The 22,109-nt window shown below is 38.1% G+C and overlaps 1 protein-coding gene across 8 annotated transcripts in view; it reads left to right on the top strand.

Moving 5' to 3' along the window:
- The window catches only part of NEDD4L (NEDD4 like E3 ubiquitin protein ligase), a 356,456-nt gene that overhangs the window by 300,928 nt on the left and 33,419 nt on the right, over window positions 1-22,109 (top strand). For all 8 annotated transcript variants that reach the window (XM_058170485.1, XM_058170487.1, XM_058170484.1 and 5 more), the window contains 5 exons: window positions 3,145-3,345; window positions 5,029-5,106; window positions 14,818-14,872; window positions 20,991-21,049; window positions 21,975-22,040. In XM_058170485.1, coding sequence (XP_058026468.1) covers window positions 3,145-3,345; window positions 5,029-5,106; window positions 14,818-14,872; window positions 20,991-21,049; window positions 21,975-22,040 — 459 coding nt within the window. The remainder of the gene's footprint in view (window positions 1-3,144; window positions 3,346-5,028; window positions 5,107-14,817; window positions 14,873-20,990; window positions 21,050-21,974; window positions 22,041-22,109) is intronic.

Genomic DNA, 22,109 nt, shown 5'->3' with positions numbered 1-22,109 from the left:
ACTGTAACTGGCAGTTGCCAAATGCCCAAATTTTGATAATATGACCATGGAGATGCTGCAACACTTATAACACTTATAACTGGGAGGATCGGTTGCAAATCACTTTTTTCAGTGCCATTGTAACTTCAGATGGTTGCTAAATGGATGGTTATAAGTTAAGAACTATCTGGGTATGTCTAACCTAGGAGGGATACCATGGCCGGATGAGAGAGACAAAAATGTCTTTGTTTTAGAAAAATCATGGATCCCACTCCCTTCTGTAAAGCAGATGAGTTTATTGCTTCTTTGCTATCTTGCATGCAACAGAAAGAGATTCTTCAGACTGGAAAGATTGTATTAAAGAGGCAAATACATTTCAACATAGGTATATTTGAAGAGATGCATGTAGAAAGTGAGGGGAATCCAAATTTCATGCGATGGAAATTGAGCTGGTGGTGGCCAACAGTGGAGTACTTGGCAGGGCTCAGTTATACATTTAAAAGTGTGATGGGAATCATTGGTAAAGGGATAAAAAAATGCAATACTTTTATAAACATAGGGTACAACTGTAGCCTCGGAATATTGTATGCAGGTATGTTCATCAACCTCACAGAAGATACAGGTAGCCCTTGCTTAACTATGCTAATTGGGAGTGAAATAGTTTTTGTTAAGTGAAGCACTTGTTAGGCGAAATATTATATGACCATACTGCTTAGTGATGGCATTTCCAATAGTCCCAGCTGTGGTCATTAGGCAAGGACCTCAGGCTTCTCCTACCCTGCTGTGCTATCCTCAGCTTCAGTTTTCCCACCCGCTTAATTCCCCCTCATCTCTGCCCCTTTGACTGGCCTTCACTCTGTTGTTGCTGCCACGACCTACCTCTGCTAACGTTCTCCATCTTCTTCTTCCCACTGCTGATGAAGTGTCCTGAGCTGAGACAGCTGCTGACCCTTAGAAAGGACAAATATGGCCTCCCAAATGGCTAGCAGCTGCCCAAATGGCTACCACAAGGAAGAGGGGTGGGTCAAGCTATTCTCCAAAGTACCTGAAAGCAGGACAGGAAGCAATGGATGGACACTAATCAAGGAGAGAACCAACCTAGAGCTAAGGAGAAAATTTCCTGATAATTAGAACAGTTAATCAGTGGAATGACTTGCCTCCAGAGGTGGTGGGTGCTCGAACACTGGAGATTTTTAAGAAGAGATTGGACAACTATTTGTCTGAAATGATTGGTGTGTGTGTGTGTATGTACCATTGAGCAGATGGTTGGTCCCTTCCAACTGTATTATTCTGCCTCATGGAGCCCTGGCTTAATGTTGTGGAAATTGATCTGGTGGTCACCAGCAGTGGAGTACTTGGCAGGACTCAGTTATACATTTATACATATGATGTTGTGCAGAGTTGTGGAGCCTGATGGTGTCAGAAGCCCTTGCAAAAAGTCAGCCAGGGGCAGCAGAGGTAGGAAGCAGCAGCAGAGTGCAGGGCAACCAAACAGGAAGAGACAGGAGGGAGATAGGTGGGTGATGGTATATTAAAGCACATGCTGTGGTCATTAATATGGGTGAGCTGCCAAATGCCTGAGTTTTTGATCATGTATCTACAGGGGGTGCTGCAATGGCCATAACTTTGAAGGCTGGTCATAACTTTCATTCAGTGCCATTGAAACTTTGAGCAGTCACTGAAGAAATGGTCATTAAGTGAGGTCTACCTGCATTATAAAATAGGAAAGCTAAAAAACAGGGCAACCAAATATCCAAGAACCTGATACTTCATCTTTCTTAAAAACTGTTGCTAACTTAAATACCATGGATTCCATACCCAGTGTTCTTAATTGGTACATTGCTACTGTGTTTCCTCGAAAATAAGACAGGGTCTTATTTTCTTTTGACCCCCCCCCACCTCAAATAAGGGCTTGGCCTTATTATCAGGGGGTCTTGTTATTTTGGGAGTGCAGGAGGCGGCAAGCGTAGGCTTGGATGTCCCATCATTGCCGTTGCCTCCCTATTCCTTGCACAGGCTGAGTGGCCCAACACTTCCCAACCCACCCCGATGACAACAGCTGCTTCCTTTCCTCACCATCTCTTTATCGAGAGGGGTGGCAGGTGGGGCAAGACGCTCAGAGAAGCGAGATGCCTGGAGCGAGACTTGGCTCCCCTTGCTGTCTTTTGTTCCCCCCCCTCGCCGGGCATGACAGGGCTCCTGCCCCTCGCTAAGCCACCCACCCCCCTTTAGGGATGCAATTTGGGGGTGGTAGGTAGGACGGGTGAGAAGCGGGATGCACATCTTACCTTTCCAGCTCCGTCGCGTTCCTCACCATTGTGTCCAGGGAAATACGCTGTAAAGAAAACGTTCTCACGAGTTCAAGCAAACTTCTCAAACTCACGATTTCTTTTACAGCGTGTTTCCCTGGACAAAATGGTGAGGAAGGCAGCGGAGCTTGAAACTTAAGACCTAAGTGCCGCTTCTTGCCCGCCCACCTGCCAGCCCCAAATTGCATCCCTACAGGGGGCGGGTGGCTAAGTGAGGGGCAGGAGCCCTGCCATGCCCGGTGAGGGGGGGGGGAAGAAGAGACAGCAAGGGGAGCCACATCTCGCTCCACACGTTTTGCTTCTCCTCTCCCCCACCTGCCACCCCTCTCAATAAAGAGACGGCTGGGAAGGGATACAGCCAGGCTGCTGTTGCCATTAGGGCAGGGTGGGATATGTTAGGCCACTCGGCCAGTGCAAAGAACAGGGAGGGGGGGCATTCCCCCCCTTTCCCCCTCCTCCAGCCTTGCCTCCTCAACTCATTTTGGTTGCGCAGCAAGCAACCAGACAAAATGGCGGGACCAGCTACGCATGCATGTAAGTAGTTGGTGGGGGGGCCTTATTTTGCAAGGGTGGCTTATATTATTGTACGCGCTGAAAAGCCTAATTGGGCTTATTATCCGGATATGTCTTATTGTCAAGTAACCACAGTAAATTGGTATGAATGGGAAAATTTCAAATAATGTTCTAATAATTTAGGAAATTTCATTGCCTTCAATGGAAAATAGAAGGTGTATCTTTTCCAGGTATTGCAATAGTGGAATCATTTTAATTTTTGATCTGAGTAGGCTGTGGTACTCATTGTCATTCATGCCGCACCCCAAAGTGGTAGCTGTCTTAACATCTCTTTCTTCTTTAGGGACTTCTCAAGGACTCTCCTGTGCGAAGAGCCGTGAAGGACACCCTTTCTAATCCACAGTCTCCTCAACCATCTCCATATAATTCTCCAAAACCACAGCACAAATTGACGCAAAGTTTCTTACCTCCTGGCTGGGAGATGCGAATAGCACCCAATGGCAGACCCTTTTTCATTGATCACAACACCAAGACCACAACATGGGTAAGATGAACTTTCACTTCTTGGGTGTGTAGAATGTAATACTTTCACAACATTGTTAAGCAGAAGACAACCAAAAGATTTGTTGTTGTTAGTTGCGAAGTCTTGTCCAACCCATCGCGATCCCATGGACAACATTTCTCAAGGCCTTCCTGTTCTCTACCATCCTCTGGAGTCCATTTAAGCTCACGCCTACTCCTTCAGTGACTCCATCCAGCCACCTCGTTCTCTGTTGTCCCCTTCTTCTTTTGCCCTCAATCTTCCACAGCATTAGGCTCTTCTCCAGTGAGTCCTTCCTTCTCATTAGGTGGCCAAAGTATTTCAGTTTCATCTTCAGGATCTGGCCTTCTAAAGAGCAATCAGGGTTGATCTCCTCTAGGACTGAGGTTTGATTGCCTTGCAGTCCAAGGGACTCGCAGGAGTCTTCTCCAGCACCAGAGTTCAAAGGCCTCAATTCTTTGGCGCTCAGCCTTTCTTATGGTCCAAGATTTCACAGCCATAGATTGCAACTGGGAAAACCATAGCCTTGACTATACGCACTTTTGTTGGTAGGGTGATGTCTCTGCTTTTTAGTATGCTGTCTAGATTTGCCATCGCTTTACTCCCCAGGAGCAACCAAAAGATTGGGTCCGCACAATTATTAGACAACTTACTTATTTTTTAAATGTAATTTCTTTTAGTGAAGGCTGGAGAGGGGATGGTTGGTCACAATTTTTTTTTTCAATTTTCCAGTTTTTGTTTTCTGGTAACAAGTTTTAATAGTGTTTTTTCCTGTTGTGGATTGAGTTTACAATAGTTTAAATATCTCCCACTGTCCCCCAAATCATTAATTGATTGATTTGATGGATCATATGTCATAAAGTCATTCTCTCAGGCAATCATGTAGACAGACTTTCTCTATGATGATCTGTCCCACTCTGGCAAAAAAATATTCAGTTTTTCATCATTTCCAAAAGCAAATAACGATTACTTCATAATACATAGCATTTTGGGGTAATATAATATACATACAAGTGCCCTGTATGTTTCCTTGTCTTAAGAAACATACAGGACAATCTGAGATTTTTCATTTTAACTCCTATGTGGCTATTCACATCCCTGTAGAATAAGGAGCCATGAGATGAGTCAGTTAACTATTAAAGAAGTACCAAAGTATCTAGTAATGCCTCAGGCAGGACTAGAACTCACAGTCTCCTGATTTCTAGCCAGGAGCTTTAACCACTAAACCAGATTGGCTCTCTTACATGTCTAGTATTGAGATGTGCCTGCATGAGATCAGAATAATTTGATTCTGCTTGTTGCTGTAGAAATCTCTTTCCTTAGAGTTTTGTCAGGATCACAGCCAAGGCATAATGCAGTGCTTCTCGTTCCAAATTTTCTGCAGATATAGGAGCAAAAGAAACAGTTTGCTATACAATCTTCTGGTAAATGAAATTATCTCTAACCTAATTTACTGAAAAAGTAACTATATTGCGGTCTCTTGAAAATGGCTACCTAACTTGCTTGCATTAATGTGTAAAAAAAGTAATTTTAAATGTTTTGCCCCCCAAAAATTATACTTTCTGAAATCTAAGTGGGAAGGAAGGATGGAGGGAGGAAGGGAGGGAGGAAGTTCAGTATCATAGGCCTTAATAAAGATGTAACTTCAGTAAGGATGTTCTTACAACAGTTTGCTTATCACTTCAGGAAGATCCCCGACTGAAATTTCCAGTTCATTTGCGGTCAAAAGCGGCTTTAAACCCAAATGACTTGGGCCCCCTTCCTGTAAGTATCCACACCGAACTTTTTGAAATAGACAATATTTTGCATTTTGCAAATGTAGTTGGACAACCTTTCCTTACATGGGTGTACTTCACAGAACAAAGAAAGAGGTGTGTGTATGTGTGTGTGTGTAGTTTCAATAATTATGGCAGTAGTCTGATTTGTTTGCAGCACTAAAATCTTCACTGTGAACAGATTGGTTCCCCTGAGCTTTCTCTGCCATACAACATGGCAAAGTACTCATAAAGCAAAGGTTATGGTTTTGCAGGTCCTGCATTTATGGAAGCTACTTCTCGAACAAAAGCATTTGTTTGAGTAGTAGCCATCATAACCATCAAAAAACCATTAAAGGGATTTAATTGGAAGGAACAACGCCACTTGCAGTATGAGAAGTTGGCTGTTTTCATAACATAGACAGCAGATTGCTTTTTAAATGTCTGCTTCCATTTTCTCTGTTTTATTGATCTTTGCAAACTCAGCCGATTATTTGGTTGGCTTCATTTGCAATTTTAGCTTTCACCTCTCTCTCTGAGAGGAAGATGTTTTGCAAGATTACTCTTAGAGGCAAAAATGCTCCCATTTTACTTTCTTTTCAGAAGAAAGACTAGGACACTTGTTATTTTCAGTGGTCTGGATTCTCCCCTTCTCAATTTGCTTGCCTCTTGAAGATAAACCACAGTTTCGTCACAGCTAGCCATCTATGCATTTTAAGACTTTTAAAAAGAACCGATAAACAGGTTAGTTTAATGTGGCTCAAAGCAGTGTTTCTCAACCTTGGCTTCTTTAAAATGTATAGACTTCGGCTCCCAGAATTCCACAGCCAGCATATTTGCTAGGGGATTCTTGGAGACGAAGTCCACACATCAGGGGTGAAATCCAGCCAGTTCTAACAGGTTCTGGAGAACTGGTAGCGGAAATTTTGAGTAGTTTGGTATCCTTTCCCTGCCACGCCCACCAAGCCACACCACGCCCACCAAGCCACGCCCACAGAACCGGTAGTAAAAAATATTGGATTTCACCACTGCCACACATCTTAAAGTTTTCAAGTTTGAGAAAAACTGAGCTAAGCAAGTAACTCAAATCAATTTGACCTGAACTTAGTGAGATTAGTTTAAGTAAAGACATCTACTGAGTAACAGTATGTATTCTATTATTTGTGTCTCAAAAATAGAAATGTGTCTTGGGGAAAAAAAAGTCTCAACACTGCAAGCATGTTCTCTCCATCCAACATCAGTAACTGTTACAATATCCTATTGAGAACCTCTCATCCAAAATGTATAACATTTTTCCAAGATTGAAAACTACTGTCTGTTCTTATAAGACCAGGATAGCCTGCTTCAAAAAGATTGTCCACGTGTCTCTTGGCAAGCACATCTATTTCTGAAGGCATATAAAAGTTTTCTCTGGGATCCTGAGTGCTGTATCCACATGAGTTATAGGCAGATGTGTCCTTTCTAGATTTAAAGCTGGAGTCCAGCATTACTTCATTTGACATATTGACCCTTTGCCCATTAAATGCACTCTAAAAAATAAAGCTGCAAATAACGAAGTCAGATTTAAAAACAGAAGCAAGGATATATAAACCAATATATAAGTAGAGCAGATAGCATACAGATCTTCACTGCCACTTAAGAGCAGGGAAGATGAGCTGGTCTGAACGTCCTTGAGAAAAAGTTCCTTATGGGTTAACCCAGGGGTCTGCAAACTTGGCTCTTTTAAGACTTGTGGACTTCAACTCCCAGAGTTCCCTTTGCTGGCTGAGGAACTCTGGGAGTTGAAGTCCACAAGTCTTAAAAGAGCCAAGTTTGAGAAAAACTGAGCTAAGCAAGTAACTCAAATCAATTTGACCTGAACTTAGTGAGATTAGTTTAAGTAAAGACATCTACTGAGTAACAGTATGTATTCTATTATTTGTGTCTCAAAAATAGAAATGTGTCTTGGGGAAAAAAAAGTCTCAACACTGCAAGCATGTTCTCTCCATCCAACATCAGTAACTGTTACAATATCCTATTGAGAACCTCTCATCCAAAATGTATAACATTTTTCCAAGATTGAAAACTACTGTCTGTTCTTATAAGACCAGGATAGCCTGCTTCAAAAAGATTGTCCACGTGTCTCTTGGCAAGCACATCTATTTCTGAAGGCATATAAAAGTTTTCTCTGGGATCCTGAGTACTGTATCCACATGAGTTATAGGCAGATGTGTCCTTTCTAGATTTAAAGCTGGAGTCCAGCATTACTTCATTTGACATATTGACCTTTTGCCCGTTAAATGCACTCTAAAAAATAAAGCTGCAAATAACAAAGTCAGATTTAAAAACAGAAGCAAGGATATATAAACCAATATATAAGTAGAGCAGATAGCATGCAGATCTTCACTGCCACTTAAGAGCAGGGAAGATGAGCTGGTCTGAACGTCCTTGAGAAAAAGTTCCTTATGGGTTAACCCAGGGGTCTGCAAACTTGGCTCTTTTAAGACTTGTGGACTTCAACTCCCAGAGTTCCCTTTGCTGGCTGAGGAACTCTGGGAGTTGAAGTCCACAAGTCTTAAAAGAGCCAAGTTTGCAGACCCCTGGGTTAAACTACGCTGACTGAGATCAGAAAACCAATCAGTAAGCAATGCAGTACTGCAGTGAAGTTAAAAGCCGTGTGATTGTACTGTTTAGTGATGGCAGTTCTGGCTGATCCACTGTCAAGCAAGAACCACACATGTTGTTAAACAGGATTATATCTTCCAACTTCCTGCCAGCTTCCCCATTGATTTTGCCTATGGGAAGCCAGCAGGGAAGGCCATAGTTTACATGACTGTAGTATAGTGTGATGACCCACAGTATAAGGCCCATTTGTAATTATCACATGTTCAGGATTGTCTTAAGTTCAAACCAGAGGTGGGTTGCAGCAGGTTCTGACCAGTTCTGGAGAACTGCAGCGGAAATTATGAGTAGTTCGGAGAACCAGTAGTAAAAATTCTGATTGGCCCCACCCCCATCTATTCTCTGTCTCCCAAGTCCCAGCTGATTGGGAAGAAATGGGGATTTTGCAGTAACCTTCCCCTGGAGTGGGGAGGGAATATAGATTTTACAGTATCCTTACCCTGGAGTGGGGAGGGAATGGAGATTTTAGAGTATCCTTACCCTGGAGTGGGGAGGGAATGAAGATTTTAGAGTATCCTTCCCCTGCCATGCCCACCAAGCCATGCCACACCCACCAAGCCACACCCACCAAGCCATGCCACACCCACCAAGCCACACCCACAGAACCGGTAGTAAAAAAATTTGAAACCCACCACTGGTTCAAACAGTTGTTGGATGAGTGAACATTAAAGGAAGGCCACCTATAATTGGAATTTGTTACAGAAAAAGTCACGTCTTCTGAATTCAAGGACCCATTTCTCTTTGTGGAGGCACATACAGTAAGGGTTCCGAGGGATCATCGTAAAACACAGCTAGATTCTTATGCCATCCATGGTTCCTATGTACCTACCTGCTTATTATACTTTACCCCATCTTTTTTTTTTTTTTTTAATTAAATTTTTATTACTTTTTTTGCAACAAACAAACAAAAAGAAAATACATTATTACACCCTTGTGCTATACATAAAAGGAAGATTTGGGTCTTCGGATATATCCTCATGATTGCCAAAATCCACGTTCTCGAGGTACAGGTACTGAAGCGTCCAATGTTCCAAGCGCAAAGTCCACAAATGGTTTCCAAGTCTTCCAGAAAATATCTTCTTTATACACACCACTTCTAATTTTAATATCACATGTCATTTTATCATTTAAAGCTAATTTCCACATTTCAGAATTCCACTCTTCTATTCTAAAAATCACATCTAGTTTCCAATATCTAGCTATTATAATTCTACCTATTATAATCATAATTCTAATCAATTCTTTTTCATATTTTGTTAATTCTATTTCCTTAATTACCAACAATAATATAGTTTCCACTCTCAATGTTATTACTTTCCCCATCATTTCAAATATCATTTTCTCCAATTGTTGCCAAAACTTTTTAACCTTATCACAATTATACCACATATGTTCATAAGTCCCCAATTCCATCTCACATCTCCAACATTTTTTACTAATTTTTTTATCCATTTGTGACAATCTTACTGGAGTCAAATACCATTTCCAAACAACTTTATAATTGTGCTCTTTAATCCTTATAGATAAAGTTCTCATAATTCTACTCTTCCAATTCACATTCCAATCTGACTCTGGTATTTCAATATTAAGATCTTTTTCCCAATTTGTCCTCATCACTCTTTGTAATTTTTCATCAGAATTTATAATCTTATAAACCCTACTAACGAGTCCCTTTAGCCCAATTTCATCTTTCATAATCCGAGATACTAAATATTCAAATTCAGTTTCACATCTATTTATCGAATAATTTTCCTTAGTTTTTTGTCCATTTTTCTATCTGTATTTTCAAACCAACTTAACCCTAATTTTTCAATAATTTCTTTATTCCTCCTTTCATTTTCCATAACTTTTATCCAATCTCTAATAATTTCTATATTTTCCTCTTTAATCACTTCATTACGTATTATATTATTTTTAATTGGCCAAATTCCAATTGTCTCCCCAAAAGATTATATCCGAATTAAAATTTTAACAAATTTATTCCACATTTTACTTAATCCTTTAACCAATAACTTCTACTTACACATTTTAAATTTGCTTTATCTAAAACCACCTTGATCCAAATTTCTATATCCTTAACTCTAAGTCTCTCCAATAGTTATCTTCACCTTTTAATATTTTTACCACTATCCGGATACCATACGCACAATAATAATTAAATAATTTGGGGATTCCTAATCCACCTTCCTTTTGATTTTGATATCACATTTTCTTCACTAATCTAGGTCTTTTGCCACCATTACAAAATTTATCCAGTTTTTTCTGATATCCTTCAATATCTTTCTCTGTCAAATTTAATGGTAGCATCTCGAATAAAAAGTTGAACTTAGGCAGCAACATCATCTTACACATTGCAATTCTACCAAACCAAGACAATTTTAAAGTTTTATATTTATCTATCTTCTTCTCAATTTCGTTAATCACCACATCATAATTAAGTTTTTTCAATTCTTTAACCTTAAGTGAAAGCACTATACCCAAATATTTCAATGTGTTTTTAATCCTTATCCCAAATTGCTCTTGCATATTCTCAGACTCATTACCATTACTATCCATCAATAATTCTGACTTTGACCAATTTACTTTCAATCCTGTCATTTCCTCAAATTCTATCAAATGCTTATATATCTTTTCAGATCTTTCTCTACATTTTCAAAATAATTAAAGTATCATCCATACAAAATTTATCTTATACCCTTTATATCCTTCTAATTCTTCATCTTTTCTATCATTTTGTCAATATTTCCATAGCCAATAAAAATAATGTTGGGGACAGGGACATCCTTGTCTCGTGCCAGCTTCTAATTTTATCTCTTCAGTTAATATTCCATTCACCTTCACTCTTGCACTGCTCTTTTGGTACAATTTTGAAATAACATGTATAAACTTATTACCAAAGCCTAAAGCCTCCACAATTACTTTAATAGTTTCCCATTGTACAGAATCAAAAGCTTTAAAAATATCCAATGATACTATTCCAATTTTATCACCATTATATTCAGCTACATCTATAATATTTAATACTCTTCTAACAATATCACTCATGTATCTACCCTTCACAAAACCTACTTGATTATAACTTATATATCTATCTATAAATCTATTTAATCTATTGCTTATAATAGCAGTAAATATCTTTGCATCCTGATTAATTAAAGAAATGTGAAATTAGAGAAATGTGAAGTGGTTAGAAACTTTTTTCAGAATCTATATTCAAAGAAATCAATTAATCGGGGAAAATTGCAAAGCTATTTAGAAAAGTATGTGGTGAAAATTGATCAAACATATAAGGAATTGATGGAAGAAGATATAACACAAGATGAGATTAATGGAATAATACAAAAATTAAAATTAGGGAAAGCTCCAGGTGAGGATGGATTACCTGTTGAGTTTTATAAAGAATTTAAAGAATTAATAATACCAAGACTGCAAAAATTATTTAATGGAATATTACATGGTGGGGAAGTACCTTCGTCATGGAATAGAACGGTGATATCCCTAATTCCTAAACCAGATAAAGATTTAGAAAGGATTGAGTCCTATCGGCCCATTTCTTTACTTTACCCCATCTTAAGATTTAGTTGTGAGTCCCATTCAATTCATTTAAATACTGGGATAACATAAAAAGAAGAGTAAACAGTAGAAATCTGAGTAAAAACTGTCTCTCTGGGACAGTGGTTGTCCTAGATTTTAGTCAAAGTTCTTCTCCAGCCCTACCTAGAGATACTAGGAAAAGCTTCATTAATTAGAAAAGGAATTGGAAGGGTTGATTCAGTTGTTAAAGATTTGTTTCTCAAAACCAGGAAATAACTACTGTATATATTCAGGTATTATTGGTATGGAATCTCTGCCCAAGGCTTATGTCCTGGGTATGCTATAACCATGTGTTCTTCCTGGTTCTCATTTTTAAAATAATGATAAAATACATCATCAACAGGAAGTCATTTTATGCTGATTCTTCTTGCATTGGATAATAATTCAATCAAGCCATATTTAATATGTATTTTCAAAACCTGGGCTTCTGCATTATTATCTTATGTTAACTCTCTTAGGAACAAAATACTCATTTTTTAAAATTGTCAGATTTTAGACAACATAATGCATCTCTAGAACATCCAAGGGTGAAATCCAGCAGTTCTGACAGGTTCTGGACAATCAGTAGTGGAAATTTTAAGCAGTTCGGAGAACCGACAAATACCACTTCTGGCTGGCCCCAGAGTGGGGAGGGAATGGATATTTTGCAGTATCCTTCCCCTGCCATGCCCACCAAGCCACGCCCACAGAACCGGTAGTAAAAAAAAATTGGATTTCACTACTGAGAACATCCAAATTCACTTTTTAATGATAAGATACTAAAGTGTGTCTCTTCTATTGTAAACCTAAGAATATCCACATCCATCTTTTTGAGAACGGAATAAAAAATCATTTCCCTGTCTTGCACACACAGTAAAGCTCGTTTGCTCTTTTGCATTTCTCATTTGTAAGAACAGATTAATGTCCTTACCATGCTGTTCTTATGAATCTAAATGTTCAAGATTATATGTAAAACGTTCCTTTAGTTGCAATTACAACTAGAAAAATCTCCTTTCTTTAAGTGAATGCCTTCTCTCACTTGGCAAGCCCTTGCAGGGGCCCCAAAAGTTCTATTTTTAAGGGCTTTTTTGTCTACCTACCTGTAATTTGGGCTGTTTAAAAAAATACAGCACACCAGCAGCATCTCCTTGTTGCTGAGGAATGAACAAAAGGTAGTTCTTTTCTTTCTTTCTTTCTTTTTTGTTCAGATTTTGTTCAGATCTGTCTACAAAAGTTTTAATTCACAGGAAAAAGTTCTTTTTTTTCCTTCCTCAACTGTGGAGGGTAAAAATGGTTTAACTCTCTGCTTAAGGCCGGTGCAGAAGCTGCCAGCCATCTCTTGCTGCTCCTTCTTACAAAAAACACAGTGGGAAGGAACACAATCCTAGTATGTCATGTCCTCATTAGACGGGGGAAAAAAGGAGTAGTTTATTCCAGGGGTCTGCAACCTTGGCAACTTTAAGACTTGTGGACTTCAACTCCCAGAGTTCCTCAGCCAGCAAAGAACTCTGGGAGTTAAAGTCCACAAGTCTTAAAGTTGCCAAGGTTGCAGACCCCTGGTTTATTCCATGATATTTTCTATAGGAGGGGTTTTTTTTTAGTTCCTGCAATATTATTGTTGCTGGTATTTTTTAAAGATGTAGAACAGGGGTGTTAAACTCAAGGCCCAGGGGGGGGATCCAGCCTGTGGGGTACTTAGATCTGGCCCAGGGCGACAGGGCCGCCCTAGAAACAGCGAAGGACTGGCCTATGGTGCTTCTGCCAGAGAAAATAGGATTCCAAGCTCCATTTTTAGTGGCAGAAGGTTGCAGGAGGCCATGGCAGTCGAAAACGGAGCTCGGGAGCCTGTTTTTGCTGACAGAGCACTGGGGCCCCGATAGGTACCCCTGACAGGAGTGACATTGAGCTGTCCACACACACCCCAGCCCCCCCCCCAAGGTCAAACACAACCCTGATGCGGCCGTCAATGAAATTGAGTTTGACACCCCTGATGCAGAGGCTACCTAATTCAGAATGACTCTGCTTAGCCAACAATTAAATTTAGAAAACAGTAAGGAGAAAATTCTATGCATCTACAAAAGCACATCCCATACACCAAAAAAACCACAGCAAATAGGGAGTGTTCACAAGTATTGCATCCCAGTGTGAGGAGATGGGAAGAAGACATATTTGCAGTTTTTGACAAAAAAAAAATCTGTGGGAACAAAACCCTTTCTTTTATTTTATTTTCCCCACCTTGGAGAAGGAGGGCAAAAAAGTCTTCTTTCCCAACAGAGTTTAAGTCTTGCAAAATGTGTCGTCTTCTCGATAGAAGCTTCCATCCAGCAAGTTGGGCATTTTCCTGAAAAATACATTTTCCAACTCGTCCCTCTTGCAAAATGCTAATGAGAGGGAAAAAATTATATTTGATTTTTTTTTAAAGAACGTTAATATCTAGGAACCGATGAGCATTGGAGGAGGCAGCTGCATCAGCAACTATACTTTTATCCATTTCCACATATCCACAACTTGAGAAATAGAAGCCATCTATACATACATACATACATACATACATACATACATACATACCCATATGAAATACATATTTTTTAATTTACTTTTTTTTAATGAAATAGACGCCATCTTGTTCCCACTCCTGATGCAGAAGATGTACTTTCTCTCTTCTCCCTTTGAGATTTTGTAGGCACCTGAAAAAGCAAAATGATGCAGCATTTCCTGGAAAGGAAATAGCTCAAGATTTGGTACTGTTTTAATCCCTGATCTCCAATGTTATAACATTGATTAATCAAAATGACCACTATGTGCAAGGTTGCCAAGTTTCAGAAAGTTTCTATGTCCTTACGTTAGATCTCATGTTTGGCTGCCTTTTGTTTATTTAAATTATACTCACCTATTTTATTTGTATTCTTTAATTTGGTTCAAGGGAGTGTTAGTAACAGAGCAAAGATTGTACAGAGGTGCCTTCCATCTCAAAAATACATTACTTCTGAACTCTCATCCCGTATGTGTTCTAAATATGCTACGGGGTTTGGGAAGCAATATTAGTTAGTTTGGGTAATGAAACATCTGCAAGAAAACAGCCAAGCTCAGAGAGACTAAGGACCCTCATTTCAACAAATATTCTTCTTTATAGACAAGATTCAGTGGCACCCTAAGTCAGGGGATTGACTAATAAACCATTGGCTACAACAGTCCGTTACTAGAAGAAACAAATCCCCGTGGAATTCTTTGGAATCAGTTTCCTTCTTATTCAACATCAGAAGACAACATTTCCCAAAATTTCTTTTACTCTGCTAGGCGTGGATTAGGTCATCTTGCTGAATTCCATAATTTCAATTTTAAGTATATATAATGCATGAAACATTCTTTAAACTGTAAGGTAGAATAAATGAAGCTATATGCCTGTTTAGAAGTGTTTGAACATAATAATGCTGCAATAAATATTAGTTCTGCTTCTGATGTTGTTTTTGTTGTTCTTTAATTACAGCCTGGTTGGGAGGAAAGAATTCATTTGGATGGAAGAACGTTTTATATAGATCATAGTAAGTAGGCATGCAGGCTCTACAAGCGAATAGATGAAGGGAGGTAATCTTTATTGAAGTGAAAGCTTTGTAATTTTACTCTTCATTTAGGAAGCCAGGTGTTGCTATGTGGCGAGATTCATACCCGAGACTTAGTGCCCTCTTACGGTATTGTACAATTCACCAAAAGCTTGCTTTAATTGGCTCATCAAGCTTTGTCCCTATTTGATCTTGTGAAGCATTAACATTTCTTCTTTGTGGTTGTTTTTGTTGGATTTTTTTTGGATTTTCTTTTATTTCTTTTTGATGTTGTGGATGGATCCCATGGCTTATATGCACTTATTAATAAATGGAAGCACACTCTAGGAATAGAAAATAAGATGAGAAAAAAAAAACGAATAATGTAGCCGTGAGTCTGAATATCACACAAGTAGTAGAAGAAATTTTTGCTAGAATCTTTCCCCTCACAAATTTATTAAAGTAGGTCTTGGGGCAACACCAGTTCTGACCTTATTTTCTATTTGTGGCATGTTAGTTTGCACCCACCCTGTTAATCTATCCACTTTTGTTCCTTGAAGTCCTAGTCTAAATGGCGTTTCATTGTAGATATGTCCTATTACAGCACTTCTGAACAAGTGTGTGGATCTTTGTTGTGTTTTGATTTTCAAGTGGCAACAGAAATAATAATTGTTCTTCAACTGGGAATGTTTGTGATTTTTTTTTTAAAAAAAAAATTCATAAATGCATATTAATTGCTCAACATGTCCTTGAGCGAAAATATGGAAAGGAAAACAGCTGTATGAAACTTGAAAAATTAACCTTTTAAAATTATTGCATCGGTGTTTTAATCTCTGTTGTCTTTGAATATCCATCAATTAACAATGGTACTTAGTTGCATAATGTTAACTTATTTATAAAGAATGCCTAGATAAAGTAGCCTCGGAATCTTGAAATGCATGAATAAGGTTTTAAGTAAAATCATATCCTTTAAAATAAAAATAAAAATGCGCTCAACATTTAGAACCAATTCTTCCTAGAATTGTTATAGAATTAACCAAGAAATGCCTAAGTGCTACATGACCAATTCTATTTTTTACTACTTTTGGAAGAAAGAAACGATAGTAGTTAGGTTCTTTTTGCCTTTTCTATTGTTGATCTTCCTTTTCCTCTTAAATAGTTCTGCTTCCTCAGATGTCTGTCACCTTTATTAAAATTTTGCACTGACAGTGAAATGGGTACCTTGTATATTAAGCGTTTCTTTTCTGTCATCATCAGTTGTAAGGTCTTGCCTTTTGTGGCAGCAGTAGCAATATGTTTTTTTCTTGCTGCCATAAAAACAGTAGAGTAAAATCAGGCATAGCTCAGTGAATCTCAACCCTGTTTGGAATTAAAAATGTCTTAAAACCAACTTGGTTGAATCACTGCAGCCTTGCAATCATGTATATCTCTTGCCTTGCTTGGTGCATCTTTTGCTCCTGTACAATAAGACTGATGGCTGTGCCAGTTCGCTGCTGGATATTCGGACTTTATTTTATTTTAATGACTTTATTTTACAAATCACATTTATATAAACCCAAGTAGAAAAATAGGGACCATCTTTGGTGGGAAAGAAACAGTGTTCCGTGCGCCTTTGGCGTTTAGTCATGCCGGCCACATGACCACGGAGATGTCTTCGGACAGCGCTGGCTCTTTGGCTTTGAAACAAAGATGAGCACTGCCCCCTAGAGTCTGGAACAACTAGCACATATGTGCGAGGGGAACCTTTACCTTAATGAAAATGTAAGAAAAAGTTAAGATGCTGGAAAGAAAGTAAATGTATCTTAAAATAAATTACTCCAGCTTAACTCCTCAGGATATTCCAAATCAAATAACCCCAACATATAAACAATCCCAGGAAAACAATGGCAGCAATTATGCATTAAGTCTTTGTATTTATTTATTTATTTATTTATTTATCATATTTGTATACCGCCCTATCTCCCTAAGGACTCAGGGCTGTTCACAGCCAGATAAAAATATACATATAAATACACCATAAAACATCCATTAAAAAACTTATTACAAATGGCCGAATAATTAAAAATGATTAATTAAAAAATTAATTAATTAAAAAATAATTTAAAAATTGTAGCGTTTTCTTGAATCCCATCAGGTAAGGACCATATCTGATACTAATCATAGGATCAGGGCAGCAGTAGAAGAAATGAGGAATGATTAATAGCTTTTCCCGGAAGGAAAACAGTTTTTCCCAGCACTTCTATTCTGGTTGGAAAAATTAGATACCAAGCCAGATAGAACTTAATTGGTCAAAACATCATTTATGTCACAAGAACTGGAGCAGATGGTTCTTTTGAGCTACTTGCTCAAGTTGTTAGGTTAGTACTGGGGACATAGGCTCAAGTCTAATTTTGGCATTGCAGGAGGAGGTTTGTGTTAAGTCTACAATAGTAAATAATCAAGGGAAATCTAACACATTTTATTAAAAGGTATCAGTTCTCATGAGCTGCAGCCCCCTTCATTAAATCTTCATCATTCATTCAGAGTGGTTAACCCAGTGTTTCTCCATCTTGACAACTTTAAGATGTGTGGACTTCAACTCCCAGAATTCCCCAGACAGCACTTAAAAGTTGCCAAGCTTGAGAAACCCTGGTCTAGACTGATCCAGGATTTTAACTGAGATGAACCAGCAGGATGGAGGTGGGTGAGGTAAGGAAGGGAGACAAGTTGGTTATACAGTTGTAGGTTACAAGTAACCATAACCCAACTGGAAAAACATTAGTCCTAAATTCCAAAACTGGTTGAGATCATTTGAGCCCACCTGTGAAAGTAATGACAACAGTCAAAACTAGGTCTTTTCTTTAAAAAAAACCTAAATAAGATTGTTTTTAACAGCACTTAAGTTCAGCTTGCATACATCAGACATTTTCAGGTGATCTCTGAAGGTCTCAACAAAACAATGAGTTTTCGACACATTGCAGTTGTGAATTGATAATGTCCGTGTACTGTCCGTGCACATATAACCTTTGAGGTAACTTTGGATTGTCACCATCACACAGCCCCAACCTACCATATGAGGTTGGTGTGAGGTATTGCGTACATTGCCAAAGAACAGGGAGGATATAAATCTAGCAAATAAATACCGTCAATTGCATACACTTGAAAATTTGAGAGAAATCTTAATTTACTTCACTTTTAAGTTTCTAACCGTTGCAGTTGAGAAATTCATTTGTTAGGGCCAAAGTAAATGTGAATGACGGAAGTTTTTGTGGCTAACCATCATAGCTGTCTTTTTTTTAAAAAAAAAATGTTTTAAGCATCCTTGATTCCATCATGCTCTCAAACAGCGCTTCTTCTAAACCACTTTGCCAATTAGCAAAGTGGAATAGGGTGCCATCAATATGAATCATTCATAGTTTTCCTTGGATAAAATTGTCCTCAGTTCACTCATCACTCTTGAACGAGTTTCTAGACTTTGCTAAGATGTTCAGCTGCCTTGAGAACTTTGAGGGTGGGGGGAATGTAGCCCAGTCAAATAATACAAGTTTACAGTAGTGCGACAGGTAGTCCTTGACTTATGACTGTAATTGAGTCTAAGATTTCAGTCATAAGTTGTTGCAGTCATAAGATGAGATATCGCATGGCCTGATCTGGTTTTGTTTTTGTTTTTTGTTGTTGTTGTTTTTTGGCATTGTTGGCAGTGGTCATTAAAGCAAATCTATTTTACCCAAGGGTGTTTTGGCCGGAAATCAGATAAGTAAACACCGGAAATACTCAAAAAAAAACCCATTGAAACTTGCAGTCACTTTGACTGCAGAACATTGCAACGGGGCCGTAAAGGTGAGCTTGTTACCAAGCACCAAAAATATGATCACATGATCATAGGTTGTGTCAACCATTATAACTTTTAAATTGGGGTCTATGTGGATTTTGGGGAGGGTTCATCATAACTTCAAACAAACGTTAAGCAATCAAGTCATAAGTCAAGGACTACCTGTATTTTGTTTTGATTTATTTATCCATCCATACAATTGATAGGCTGTCCAATTTCCAAGAATTCCTGATGGCTTACAGTTATTTATTTTTTTTATTCACAAAAGACAGAAAGAAATCATGAACATCCCTAAAACAACATATAATCAGAAAAATCACATCCAGTGCGGGGGGAGAGGGGGGCTCAATCGTCACTTTGGAAAAGCCTGGGAAAATAGCCAGGTCCTTAAAAGCTTCTTGAATGTCAACAATATGTTGTAATGTTGTGCTGTGCCTTTTCCTAGAAAAATGCACTTTGTATTTAGAAATCCATTTCAATCTCATGCCTTACAGAAAACCATGTGAGATATATATATATATATATATATTCCTTGTTTGTGGGGGCTGCCCAAAACCCCGTTTCCTAAGAAAAAAGATTGTACTAAGAAAATATACAATTTGTTTTATGAAATAAGAATTTTGAAATTAGACTAGATAGAAGTAAAAATAAATGACAGTAATCTCTCTGCACCCTATCCAAATTCTATTTAGCAAGAGGGCTCACATCCTCTTAACCTTTCTTGGTTGATGAGGGAAAAATAATGATCCTTCCTTCCTTCCTCCCTTCCTTCCTTCCTCCCTCCCTCCCTCCCAGGGAAGAGGCAATTGTGAGGATATTGTAAGGCAAACCCCTCTGCTCAGCCTTGTAGGCAGCAACAGTTAATGTGCAGATGTTGCCTCACGTATTAAATTTTTTTTTTATTTGCATTTATATCCCACCCTTCTCCCAAGACTCAGGGCGGCTTACATTGTGTAAGGCAATGTGTAAGGCATATGTAAGGCATTATGTAAGGCAATTTGCACAGAAGAAGGGTGGTTTGTTCCTTAGTAAAAGATGTTCAACACAGAGTGGGAGAAAAAAGATGCCAAAAAGTATAAAACAAACAAAATAGCTTCTGTTGTAACTAAGGAATGAAAAGTAGCAAAGTGTGTTTCCCAAACAATTCAATTAGAAGCAATTAGAAGCCAAAACAACCAGGCTGGAGTGCATTTGGCAACTAACTATGGAAAGCAGTTTTATATTAGTTGCCCAGAATTCCTGTGATTGCCCAGTCTCATGATTTGAGTCCAGCTTAGGTGCCTCCCCATCGTATATGGACAGTAGCATCCGCTGCTTTATATGTTACCATCAAAAAACACACCCTAACAGATATATCTGTTAGAGATTGTTAGAGTGTAAAGAGAGGGCTTTAAATGAATGACAAATTATTCAGGGAAATCTTTTTCCAGATTCTTATGTTGCTTCTTTATTGCACTCTTTAGATTTTTAACCTTGCTCTGCTGTCTGTAATAAAGATATCAGAATAAAGAAATCTTTTCCCAAATCGTAGGCAAATAAATATGTCGTAAAGGTATCTGGATGGAGCCTAGCTAGAATTAAATGTGGAAAGAAAAGCAAAGAGAAATCAAAAAGATAGAATCAACCCTTTAAGAAAAGGACTTAAAAGTTTCTTAAAGGATTTTGTAATACAAAAGGAGGGTTGGAATACTTAAGTCAGGTTTCCCCAAACCAGCACTCAGCCTTCCTCCAGTGTGTAGAACTGCCATAACCCCAAATAAAATCCAGTGCTGGTTAGGGATTGCAAATACATCATGTAATATATGTAATAAATCTATTGCAATCATGCTGCATCCAGTGTACTCAAATATTTTCCCTTTAGTGGATCACATGAAAGCATTTGCCATACAAATGCAGCATATGTTGAATTCAAACCAGTCAGACTTCAAAATTTCCAAGTTCAGAGTTATTGCTCGACATTGATAGAGGATTTTTCCCCACCCCAACCATTTCGGAAATATTGGAAGCATTTCAAGCCCAGAAGAGCTGGCTGAAATTGTTCAATTCAAAATACTATGCCCATTGTCAGAATGCAGTCTCTGCATTATAGAATAGTTTATATGAAAATCGGATGGTTAAACAAAACCCAAAAATAGTTGAATCCTTCTTGCTGCTCTTTAAAAATGACATATTCACATATAAAGTCCTTTTTTTCTTTGATAGTACCTGACCATCTACTGTTGTTGTTTGGCTGTGGTTGTTTTTGTTTTAAAAATGGAATGCGAGAGGGGGGAAAAAAACGTGTTGCAATTTTTCTTGTTTAATTTTCAGATAATAAAATTACCCAGTGGGAAGATCCCAGGTTGCAGAATCCTGCTATTACAGGTCCAGTAAGTACTGCACGAATTTGATTTGATTTGGATTTATTTATTTTTTTTGCAAAAACTGCTGTGATTAAGTAGTTTTAACTTGGAAAGAAAATGACTGACTTTGATGTTTGTACCTGTACCCACCCTTACAATGGCAGTAGTATCCCCCATGCTTCTCATTCAACATTTTAGCTCTTTAGATAGTTCTAAATACTGAAAAAGAATCCCAAGCAGTGAACTTAATTTTGCAGAGAGAATATAACTCATTCCAAATCATACAGAAGCTTCTATTCATACACATCTACCTATTGGGAGTCTGATAGACAGAGGGCAGTCTTTTATGAAGTTGATTAAGTTGAGAGCCACCTGTATTGAATGAATTATGTTCCAACATAAAAAGTGTTCATCCATGAACTTTAAACAAATCATAATTTTTCATCCTACAGTTTCCAAAGTAAATGAATATCCAAGCTGACTACTATCTACCAGTGACAACATGGCCAAGGGCATGACTTTAAAAAGATAAATTTATACTGCACACTCTTGCTTTGTCCTGAGCTTCGGATGAAGCCTCATCATACAAACACACAAAAACTGCATTCATTTCTTGTTCTGGTGAAAGTTTTGCCCACCCACGTTTTTTTTTTTTAAAAAACTGCATCATTCTTTCTTAGCTAACTACCCAACCCGAACTATTTCAATATGTTAGACAATTAGGCGATTTAAAATGTGCTCCTGTAAGGGCAAGAAATCACAGATCTCAATAGGTTAGTATATGTATCTTAGGGACACATTGGCATCAGGTTTAAGGAAATAAAGGATTAAGGAAATGAATAATTAGAGAGATTATTAAGGGTTAAGGGAAATAATAATTAGAGAGAAATGGATGGCTCTTTCACAATCATTTAATTCTTTATACTAACAGTACAATGTTCATGTCTTCCAGGCTGTTCCATATTCCAGAGAATTTAAACAAAAATATGACTACTTCAGGAAGAAGTTAAAGAAACCAGTAAGTAAATATTTATTTTGTGATAAAGTTGGTAGCCTTAATATAGGGAACGTAACCTTCCTTTTAATA

This window comes from Ahaetulla prasina, chromosome 2 (genome assembly GCF_028640845.1).
Source record: "Ahaetulla prasina isolate Xishuangbanna chromosome 2, ASM2864084v1, whole genome shotgun sequence".
In the NCBI taxonomy this organism is placed as follows: domain Eukaryota; kingdom Metazoa; phylum Chordata; class Lepidosauria; order Squamata; family Colubridae; genus Ahaetulla; species Ahaetulla prasina.
Note: the sequence above shows the minus strand (reverse complement) of the source record. Positions and strands in the feature narration are given on the sequence as shown.